This window comes from Silurus aristotelis (genome assembly GCF_946808225.1).
Source record: "Silurus aristotelis genome assembly, chromosome: 18".
NCBI classification, from domain to species: domain Eukaryota; kingdom Metazoa; phylum Chordata; class Actinopteri; order Siluriformes; family Siluridae; genus Silurus; species Silurus aristotelis.
Window position 1 is genome coordinate 13,972,297 of NC_139591.1, and position 11,105 is coordinate 13,983,401.

The 11,105-nt window shown below is 36.8% G+C and overlaps 2 protein-coding genes across 2 annotated transcripts; one reads left to right on the forward strand and one right to left on the reverse strand.

Moving 5' to 3' along the window:
• The first annotated feature begins 63 nt into the window (after nt 1-63).
• Nucleotides 64-5,252, forward strand: ppiab (peptidylprolyl isomerase Ab (cyclophilin A)). The gene is made up of 5 exons (XM_083569396.1): nt 64-307; nt 2,520-2,550; nt 2,637-2,725; nt 2,809-2,981; nt 4,965-5,252. The coding sequence occupies exons 1-5, from the start codon at nt 239-241 to the stop codon at nt 5,095-5,097; spliced, it is 495 nt and encodes a 164-aa protein (XP_083425522.1). The 5' UTR covers nt 64-238; the 3' UTR covers nt 5,098-5,252.
• A 112-nt stretch (nt 5,253-5,364) lies between these two features.
• On the reverse strand, nt 5,365-10,816 carry LOC310741485 (RING finger protein 122). Its single transcript, XM_083569398.1, has 6 exons — nt 10,543-10,816; nt 8,583-8,733; nt 6,903-6,948; nt 6,775-6,816; nt 6,614-6,696; nt 5,365-5,557 (listed from the first exon to the last, which is right to left on the reverse strand). Exons 2-6 carry the CDS (start codon nt 8,711-8,713, stop codon nt 5,455-5,457), a joined length of 405 nt encoding a protein of 134 aa, XP_083425524.1. The 5' UTR covers nt 8,714-8,733; nt 10,543-10,816; the 3' UTR covers nt 5,365-5,454.
• Nucleotides 10,817-11,105: the final 289 nt, after the last annotated feature.

Genomic DNA, 11,105 nt, shown 5'->3' on the forward strand with positions numbered 1-11,105 from the left:
GAGGATGGCTCGCGGTAATTGGAACGCGGTGATAATTTTATGCGAAAGCCCAGTCTCTGATTGGCTGTATCACCTGTCTATCAGCGAGCTCACGTCTACTTATGTTCCAATAGGAAGCGGTTTCCGCACTGCTTCTATATATTCAAGTTTTCCGCTAACATTTCGGTCCTCCACATCCTGGTTACGGTTCTCCTGAGTCTTCTTTAATATTAGACCGTAAAACTCGTCTGTATCCGACATGGCGAACCCGAAAGTGTTTTTTGACCTCGCCGTCAATGGGAAAGGTTTAGGGAGAATTGTGATGGAGGTGAGGACATGAACACTGACTGCAGCGGAATTAAACATTTGCTTAAATGACTATAGCTGTATAATTATAATGAATCTTTCCCCGTTAATGTGTGAATGTTATTTATTGCACAATGTATACAAAAAAAATTTTTTCAGGATATTTAGGAAGCGTTTAACTGTGCACGTGTGTATTGGTAAGTAAGCGGTGCAGCACTTGGCAGTAGTATTAATACTCGATGTGGGCGACCTCGTGTCATTTTTAGTCTCCGCCAGGTTTTGGGCTTGAATTCTCCGTTTCCCCAAGGCTTCATTTTTATGTTAAAGGGAGTTTAAGAAGAAAATTTACGGCGCAAGTTTTTTTTTTTTTTTTATGGCACTCCTTGCTGAAGCGATTCCGTTTTAGGCCAACTTGGGGAAAAAATAAGTTTCCCCACAATCCTCCAGTGCACGTTTTTATCTTATACCGGACGCCATCTTTATTTCAATACTCACAGAAAGAGGCCATTTTGAATCGCCATTAAACTACAAATATGGGCATTTTCGTGAAAAGTTGTGATTTTTTTTTTTAATCGTGTTTTAAGGCGTTTATCTTCACCTAGACGTTTTAATCGCGTAGGTTGTTAAACATAAATCTTGAATTAATTTTTCTTACATTTTGAATTTATCTGCGCACATAAGGCATCGCGCATGCGCGCACCACTTTATAGTCCATTAACACTTGGTAAATCTTTTTTTTTTTTTTTTTTTTAAGCAGTTTTTTCAACCGCTTAATGTATTAAATAAAGGTTCATTTTGAGGTGGGGACAAAGTCTCCGCATGTAGTGGACTAATTTAGAGTTCTCCTGACTCGGCCTGTCTCTCACGTGTGCAAAAAACGAGTTTAGAAGAGTCGAATGGCGATAAGGGATTAATACAGCGATTAAAACGCACTTCAACTGGCACCAAAATCTGCTCATTCGACTGCTTATTCTAGATATGGTTTGTCCAAAACGTGTCTTGAAACTCAAATCATTTTCAGTACACTTAAATCTGTGTAGGCAGTCGTTCACGCTCTTTCCGGTGAGTCACATGGGCAGGCTCGACTTATTTTATTTATTTATTTATTTTTGCTCGGATATGTCAACACTCGATTGCCTATAATAGCCAGGTCTCTCTAATGAATCTTGGGGGTTTGTGGCACACATGCTGCGATTTGATATTTTTTAAACTGATTTCTTACAAATGCAGCGGAGAACTCGTTTTCAGAGGCTAAATTGAGTCAAACGTGAACAATAATTGTTAGGCCGACAGGGGGCGCTACACGAGGCATGGCTGTGAGGCAAGAGTCAGCCTCTGACTTGCACTGATTTTCTCCAGTTTTGTGAAGACAGAAATGGCATTACATAACAAGCACCTTTGTTTGCTAATTGAAACTAATTATTTAAACTATTTGAGAACTATTTGAATAGCTAGGTCATATTGGTTCATTATGTTATGTATAACCATTCAGAAATTACAACCTGGTATTTTCCTTCCTGAGCTCTTTAAAACGAAATTTTGTCTTATCTTGGCACTTGGTAAGTTTCATGATCAGTTTTTAAGGAGAAATTCTTGTTTACAAACCTGGACACACAGGAACATTTTAAAGATTTCTCAAGTTAAGAGGGAAGAAAGTTGATGTCTAATCCAACTATCGTTATATATTTGTGTGTAAATAAAAATCCGTGTGCATACAGTGTGAAACAGTTGTTGATGGCATTTAAAGCTGTCATTATAGATCGAATGCATGTGGCTCTGTTGATCATGGTCAGACAGCAGTTCTGTTTTTCGTGTTCTGGTTGTCTGGCCGCCTGCTGACGATTTTTCAGTTTCCCAGGCTTTTATTCCTAAGACTGCTTTGTGAATTAAACTTTAAAATGCAGTGAAAACTGTGTGTAAATTGGGCAAATGTGAATTTGCCTGTGTCACTTGTCAGTTTAACTGCTAAGTGGGAGTAAAGCATGTCTGCTCTTGGATTGATTTGTTACTAATTCTGTTTGGGTTGCTGTGGTTAACATGTGGTCTGTCCACATTGGGTCGTGGCACAGGACCCGCTGTGGACAGACACAGGAAGTTTTGAAGATAAATATTTAAAAAGAAGCAAATTTGCCAATGAAGTATATGAAATGTCTCGTTTAAAAGAAATTTAGTTCACAGAACAGAAAACATTTCTGGTGTTAATCATATAAATGTTCCTTTTTGTTCCTCCTCAGCTGAGGGCCGACGTGGTCCCGAAGACTGCCGGTAAGTTTTTCTTTGAAGTTTATTTCATTTGTAATAAATAAATCCTTGATTTTAAAATTGAATGTCTTTTTCTATGATCTACGCAGAGAATTTCCGAGCTCTGTGCACCGGAGAGAAGGGTTTTGGCTACAAAGGTTCTGGCTTCCACCGTGTCATTCCAGGATTCATGTGCCAGGTAATGTCCTACTCAAATTTTATAAGGATTTGAAAGTTGTTGTTTGTTTTTACTGGATCTGAAATGCTGTTTCAACTCTTTAGGGTGGCGACTTCACAAAACATAATGGAACTGGTGGGAGGTCCATCTATGGCGAGAAGTTTGCGGATGAGAACTTCATTCTGAAGCACACAGGACCTGGCATTCTGTCCATGGCTAATGCCGGACCCAACACCAATGGCTCACAGTTCTTCATCTGCACTGAAAAAACCAGCTGGTGAGGGCTCTCAGTATCTTCTCATTTCCCTTTGCTTGGCATATTGCAGGCATTCAAATTCAACATGTTTGAAATAGAGGCATCTGATACCAGACTGTGTTTTGCTTGTCCATTTGTAGTTTAATTTAATGTTGTGGATAGTCTTTTGTTCCCCAACATTACAACTTGTTTGCTGTAATGCAAGTGATAATGGAACTTCAAATTGTAATTTCTCTCAAGGGTGTGCTTATTTTTCCTGATCTCAAAAAGATAGTTAACCCTCACCCGACCCTGTGGCTTTTTTCAGCCACTTGATGTTTTTATTCGTTGATAACTTTACATGTTTCAGCTAATGGAATAATTTTTTGTAAGAAAATTACTTCTGCAAAAAGTTTTTGAGAAAAAGATTTTTGAAAAATGCTGCATCAGCAGTTTTTAATGTAGAAAGAATACACCACTTCATGATGATCGGGCTGAAAAAAGCCACTAAGTTTAAGTGCTGTAAAAATATATCAGATCAATATTTCTTTCCACTTTTTTCACTTAAGTCTGTTAATCAACCTCAGTTCTGATCAAAACTACAAACATTTTTTAATCCAGGATTTTTTATTTTTAATTGCCAATTAAATTTGTGACGTCACAGAAATGGGGAAAAAAACACACAAACATTTTATATAAAAAGTAATTGTAAACTGGATTTTTTTTAACCATTTATCACAGGCTTGGATGTGTCAAAGATTGGGAAAAAACTGACTTATGCATGGTTAGGTTTTTTTTTTGCAGCATCAGTTTGATGATTTTTCCCCTCTATTGACTCCCATTATAACGACATTTTTTTTAATTGCTCCTTTATGAAATTTTATATGCATGCATTTTTAAAAATCATTTTTGCCAATTTTTTTTAAATGTTATATTTGCGTTTTTTTTACTGGTTTCCCCAAGAGACCATGAAATAGAGCTGTGGAAAGAAATTTCCAGTTCCCGCAATTTCCGCACGCGCGCACACATGCACATACACACACGTGCACTCATTTTTTTTTATGCAAACTCATAAAAACACACCCAACACACAAACACTAGAAAATTGCAAACGAAAATAGGAAAATGAATGGAAATCGCCATAGGACGCGAATCGTCAATGCGGAAACAAAAATTTCTTATATATAATGTAATTTTGGAGCAATTAAAAAAATGTGGTTATAATAGGGGTCAATGGGGAAAAATCATCAATAATTTAAACTGATGCTGCAAAAAAACTAACCATGCATAAGTCAATTTTTTCCCAATCTTTGACACGTCCTAGCCTGTGATGAATGGTAAAAAAAAAAAAAATCCAGTTTACAATTACTTTTTGTATAAAATTTGTTTTTTTCCTATTTTTGTGACGTCACTAATTTAATTGCCAATTAAAAATTTTAAATCCTGGATAAAAATTTTTGTAGTTTTGATCAGAACTGAGTTTGATTAACAGACTTGAGTGAAAAAAGTGGAAAAAAAAATATTGATCTGATATATTTTTACAGCACTTAAACTTAGTGACTTTTTTTTTCAGCCCAACGGTGGATTCTGGAAGGCTGGATAAGTTTATGTAGCTTAGTTATCCAGTTTGAAGATTCTGCTGTAGTGGAAATACCTTTTTAGTTTTACTTTTGACTTTCATGAAGTGACAAGAGTGAACCTGTGCCTTTTATAGCCTCAGATTCCTATTTTTGGTTGACAGGAATGACCCTGGATTTTGGTCTTCTGCTGTTTTACCCTAGCTCCTTTAAGGTTTCATATGTTGGTGGTTTCTGTTCAACCCATTTCTAAAAAGTGGTTGTTGCTGTAACCTTTTGGCTTTTTTTCCTTTAGACTCTTTACTGTGTAGAACTGAACTCTAAAGACTGCTGTGCATTAAACGTGCAGTTGATCACTTAAAAAACTAACAAAAAACCCCTAGCAATAAAGTGGATTTGTTCATTTTTATTTTACTTTTCAATATAAATTGTGCCTCTCTTTAAACAGGCTGGATGGCAAGCACGTTGTTTTCGGGAGTGTCGTTGACGGTCTTGAATATATCAAGAAAGTTGAAGGCCTGGGAAGCCAAAGCGGGAAATGCTCTGCCAAGATCACCATCGCTGACTGTGGGCAACTTTAAATACCACTTCCACTTAAACACCTAGCCTCAGTCTTGTGCATTCCGTTCCCTTTCTTTAATTTCCTTATTCCTATTGTTAAAACAGTTGTTACACCAAACATTGATTATGATGACTCAAAAAAAATTTGTTTAACAAAATAAAAGTGGAACAATAATCCTTTTGATCTGTTTTATTGTGATTGCTTCAATAATATTGAATAGAATCAGGCTCTCAAACCATGGGCACAAGTGTTTATAAAATTGGTTTTGATTTTACCCCATTTTCCTCTTTTAACTGTTTGTCACTTACAAATCCAGATGTGTGTTTGGCTGAATGCTCCCTGGTCAGTTTGTGTGGAAGAATTTGCTTGTGCCACTTTATACCAGTTCATCCAGTATGTTGATGTGCTTGGTAGGAGCACCGATCGGTTTGTTGCACATGGGACACACGCATCGCACCTCCAGCCATTTTAACAGACACCTGCAGCAGATGTGAAGGAACATCCACAAAAGTGTTACATTCTGGCAGGGACATGATAAAGAGGAGTAAACATTAAGTATTTGAACTAAGCAGCCATGAGTGTACAACAGTATTGAGGTGTTAAGGGTGGCTTAAAGGAAAGACGGTTCTCATTACATCAAAGTTTTATGTACAAGTGATGAAATACAATACTGGGAAGTAGAAGGTAATTTACTAAATGTGTAGTTTTTATCATGCAGATTGGCAAACCTTTCAAAGTAAATGTTATGAAATAATCAGACAAAATTCATTTAAGAGGAAAATCAAACATTTTAATGCTGCCCATAATGTCAAGCTCAACTAGGCGTAAGGGAAATTTGACAACTGACAAGCTGCGTGCCTTCACAGACTCGTTAAAATAAGCTGTTGAGAGTTTGAGCTGCTGTTTATAAGCAATAACAGGAACTACTTGTTTTACAATAATAGAGATACAAAAACACAATTTAGTAGGTTCTTCCTGTTACCTATTAGACACATTGTATCTTCAAAACAGGATGGAAACTTCCCAAAATCTAGCAGAACATCTTCCCAGATGAGTGGAATTTGTAACAAATAAGGGGACTGTGTAAAATGGGATGTTCAAAAAATGCACATACTGTTCTTATGGTCAGGTGTCCAAAAATAATGTATATATAGTGCATTTTTTTTATTCGAGACCATCTTACCACAAGGCAGATTTAGAAATGCAGAGCTCAAGGACTCAAGTTTATTTCTATAGCGCATTTCACAACAGACATCGTCTCGAGACGAGACGAAACCAACAAAACACTACGCAAAAAAAAACAAGCTACGCTCGGGTATCTTCCCGCTGCGGCGAATATGTACCAATCAACAACATGTGCTATGATCATGTTCATCCACTACACACTGTCACAAGTCAGACCGAGACTGAAGGCCACTCCCACACTCATCAGTGACATTTTTAGTACTTATGCTAACAAGCTGCAATGTATTTCCCATCTATGAATTATTAACATAATGAAGACCCTCTGCACCTCTTCGTTGTTTAAAGGTTACCTTTTGTGAAAGCTGTGTTGGCATGGCAACACTGCAAGTTCGTCTTTTATTTTGAAGTCCTCTAAACACACTGCACACGTTTGCTAATGAACAGAAAAATATCAGGTTAGTTATTACCTCTTTCTTTTTTTTTCTTTTTTTCTTCTTTCTTTTCAACTTACCCCATGGATATTCAAGTGCTTTGTATCATCTCTTAATACAACCTGCAACAAAGAACAAGGGCACTTAAACATTTACTCTGATCTTTATCCAGCAGGTGGTTTTGTTGTGGTTGTGGATCCATCCTTACCAGCTTGTAAGCCAATCTTTCAGACTGGGCTTGGTGTCGCAGTTTACTGAAAAGACAAAGACCCATAATGAGTTGACACACAGGACTGAAGATCGGTTTCAACCATGCTACAGCTCTCTGTTTTGAATTATTACCATCTGATCCTTTTTTTCTGTAGAGTAGCTGGAATTTACTCTTTGTTGTATATACAAAACTGGATTTTCATAGCAAATAGGGAACATAGTTTTGAAAATAATGCATTCTTTCTGGAAATGCAAGTGCTTTTGGAAGCGCTGTTTCCACTTTTACTGAAATATACAATTTGGAATTGAGATTTTGCAGTTTTTAAAAATATTAAGCCGCTAAATAAAGATTATCAGCCCATAAAATCAATCAGTGTGCCCATAACTAAGTGAGTAAGGAGTCTGTCAGTCTGAAGGGTGAGTGTATTAGTGCATGTTATTTCAAAGGTGGGTGGGTGAGTAAGTCAATCAGTCTGTCCATGGGTGGGTGAGTGCATCAGTAAGTAAATCATTTAAAGGAAAGCTCATAAGCTACTCCTGATCTAAACAGTGGACAATACACCTACAAGAGAACAAGCATGGTACGTCTAGCAATTAGTGTTCACAGTGTTTATAAAATCCTAAAAACCACCACCACCCACACCCCCATGTGGGCCTGTAATAGTCTTGTGGTCCATTTCCGTTTCATAACATAGTAAAGCAGTAAAGCACAGATGGCCTAAACACTATATTTGAACATCTACATCAGGGGTCACCAACGTGGTGCCCACGGGCACCAGGTAGCTCGCATGGACCACATAAAAAGCCTGCGGGGCCTTTTCTAAAAATAGCTGTTCCCTACTTTGTTAAATCATTGCTGATAATTATTGTGAGAAATCATTAACATGATCAGTATCTTCACATAGATGAATATCATTAATTATTAATAATAACATATAATAAAAGGTAAATTAAGCAAATGTGTTATTTCAGATCAAACTGAAAACTGTGTGTATCAAACTGGTAGCCCTTTACATTAATCAGTACCCAAGAAGTAGCTCTCAGTTCAAAAAGGTTGGTGACCCCTGATCTGCATTGTGCGGTTATACAATAGGTTTGTTTTACATGAAATGGCTAATGAGTGTAGCTAGGTGTCACTGTTCACTCTCCTGTTTAAAATGATCTCACATGCATAATATCACAAAACAAAACAAAACAAAACTGTTGATAGAACTACTTCTGACAGACAATTACAATGCTAATCTTACACACTGATTTCCTTCTAATGGATTTCTCCAACAAAGGTCATGAGTGCTAAAAATAGCAACAGGAAGAAAGATGGGATGATAGGATCTGATGCTGGATTGTTTAAACCAGGAAGTATCTCTGGCTAGAGGAAGTCCTTTGGAGCCTGTGTCTATCAAATAAATTATTCAAAATGACAGTAGTCTAAAAAGATTGTGTGCAAATGTAATTTACTCTTTCACAAACATTAAAGGTTGTTTTTCCCCTAAATCCAGTACCTCACCCTCTTGGACCAGGTCCAAAGCTCCTTCCAAATAGTTGTGTCCAAAATAAAGTACCCAGAAAGCAGGGACATAGTAAAAGTGATGACCAGATCCAAAGCAAATCATGTTCATGAACATCTGATGACAAAGGAGCAAACAATGATGCTTGGCTGCATACAAACTAAATTTACCTTATAAAGCAGCAGCAAAATATTAGACTCAAGACGAAGACAAATGTCCCGGTGCCAAAGATGACTATGTAAATATTCAAAACCAGGTCCTGAAAGGCAACTGCAGGCATAGTGCTCTCAAAACGGATCATTCCCTGTATTTTGAGGTCCCCTAAGAGAGAAACGATACAAGATTGATGCTTGTAGGTATATCATTGTATAGTTTGACAGTTTTTACATATTTCTCAATATAGACGCCATAACATTTCATGAAAGAGACTAGTATTTTGGTTTCAATCGAGTGGCCAGTCAGTTTCTACTGTTAATTATTTGGTGGTCAGCAACAATGATGGGAGCCTTAATCACATGCAGTACTTACTTTATGCAAATAAAATACAAACATTTACAGTATTGTGCAAAAGTTTTAAAGCCATTTGTTAATTGTTATTTGTCCTACTATTTCATGCGATGAAAATGTCTATTACACCAGCTTTGCGCAAGACATGCTAAAGTATTACATACGTGTTTTATGAGCTCAGTTCCTTGGAAGCTTGACAACAATAAACATAAGAAATCAGCAAACAAACTGGATGCACAAATGTGGTATTCATCTATATGGAAAAACCAGAAAAGGTCATGGACAAAGAAAGGACTGGAACGCCAAGAAAACTTTCAAAATCCAATGAGAGGTTTCTGAGAGTTTCATCTTTGAGAAAAGTGCTTGCAGCCTTCAGTGAAACATGGTGGAGGGGCTGTCCTGGTTTGGAGCTTCATTTCAAATCAAATCAAATCAAGTTACATTTTATTTGTCACATACACATACATACCGGTGATAAGACATGCAGTGAAATGCTTTTTACGACGGTCCGGCATGAGGGAATAGAATGTGGAGAAAAATAATACAAGGAAAAAGAAGGCAGATAAATAAAGTATAAAAAAAAATATATAAAAATATAAGAATATATATGGGGAAAAAAAAGGTGTATATACAAAATTTTTATATATTATAATATATATTTCTGCCAGTGCTGCTGTCCAAACTGATGAGATTATGAATGCTGAAAAGTACAGACAAGTTTTAACTCATCAATCCATTTCTTCTGGAAAGCAGGAAGATCTAAACGATTCCCAGCACACTATTAATGCAGGAAAATCATATTTGGAGAGGAAAACAGCTGATAAAACACAAACAGTCATGGACGGCCCTCCAGAGTCCAGACCTGAATATTATAAAGGCAATATGGAGACACTTGGACAAAGAAATAAAAAACAAATCTATTATATAGATATTATAGAAAGATTACAATGTTCCCCAAAAGATGTGCTTAATAAAAAGGGAGGTCACACTAAATACTGACTTTTGCCTGAAGAAGACATTTTGTTCTGAAAATTGTTTTTTGTTTGTTTGTTTGTGTGTGTGTGTGTGTGTGTGTGTGTGTGTGTGTGTGTGTGTGTGTGTGTGTGTGTGTGTGTGTGTGTGTGTATACGCACATTTTGTTTCCTGCATTCTTCTGAATGTATTTTTTTAAAGAGACCGAAAATAATGTTCATGAATCACAAAAGGTTCTAAAACTGTATGCGTCCTGTAAATGATGTTTATTAGCATTTTATAAATAAACGACCCCATTGACTAAAAATGTAATTCATTTACTGTATATTTTCCCATCATTATTGTTTGCCACCAAGTCAATTAACAGTAGACACCGACAGTCTATTTCACAAAGTAAAATGGTGGTTTCTTAATAGTGTCAATACAATAAATACATTATTGATGTAGAATCACGTAGATAATAAAATTCAACAATGACTATCGTATTTAAAAACTATTTCACAACTATTTCTGGTTGAACAATACACAAATCGGCAATATAAACAGAAACTGTGTCGACCAAACTGTTTTGTTTGCTGAATTATTTCCCAGAGGAGCACGAGCTCGATTTTATTGTGTTCACTGTACTAACTGTATTAAAAAAAAACTCACCATATTGAAAGGCTCCGGTGAAGATTTGGAAAATGGTGCCTCTGTTTCCAAATATTTAAGTCGGTATTTCTAAAAAAGAAAGCATTCTCCAGGTGAAAAGACTCCTGAGGTTGTTAGCAGAGCTCCATGTACGGCGGAGAGGGCGGAGGATGCGGTCACGACACATTGATGCTACTGTTTATGTTTCTGCCATGATGGCGCTGTGCTCACGGGAAGAGGATGCGATACACCAATTATAACTGCGTTACAGAATATCCACATCCCCTTTACACCTTTTCAGGTTTATTTGATTTGTGGGGGGTTTTCTACACGTATTTTACACGTGGTTATGTAACTCGTGTCTGATCACGTGAAAAACACGTGGAATGTCCCTAAATAATTGCACGTGCCTGTGTATATTTCACATGCAAAGTGCTGTATGCAATGTAAAACATCTCAAGATAACCATTTCGGTTTGTCTAACAGTATTTTCCGAGAGACATCGATAACTATTAATTTATAGATATACATTTATATAACCGAATATCGACTGTGTGTCTAGTATTATGGAAGGAGACAAAGGA

Excerpts from the sequence above, each read along its gene's own strand:
- LOC310741485 (XM_083569398.1), bottom strand. The coding sequence starts at position 8,713 with ATGATCCGTTTTGAGAGCACTATGCCTGCAGTTGCCTTTCAGGACCTG. Across the intron at positions 6,817-6,902 it reads AAAGATTGGCTTACAAGCTG|GTTGTATTAAGAGATGATAC; the intron begins GTAAGGATGGAT and ends TCTTTGTTGCAG. Across the intron at positions 5,558-6,613 it reads CAACACAGCTTTCACAAAAG|GTGTCTGTTAAAATGGCTGG; the intron begins GTAACCTTTAAA and ends CATCTGCTGCAG.
- ppiab (XM_083569396.1), top strand. The coding sequence starts at position 239 with ATGGCGAACCCGAAAGTGTTTTTTGACCTCGCCGTCAATGGGAAAGGT. Across the intron at positions 2,551-2,636 it reads CGTGGTCCCGAAGACTGCCG|AGAATTTCCGAGCTCTGTGC; the intron begins GTAAGTTTTTCT and ends TGATCTACGCAG. Across the intron at positions 2,726-2,808 it reads TTCCAGGATTCATGTGCCAG|GGTGGCGACTTCACAAAACA; the intron begins GTAATGTCCTAC and ends TCAACTCTTTAG.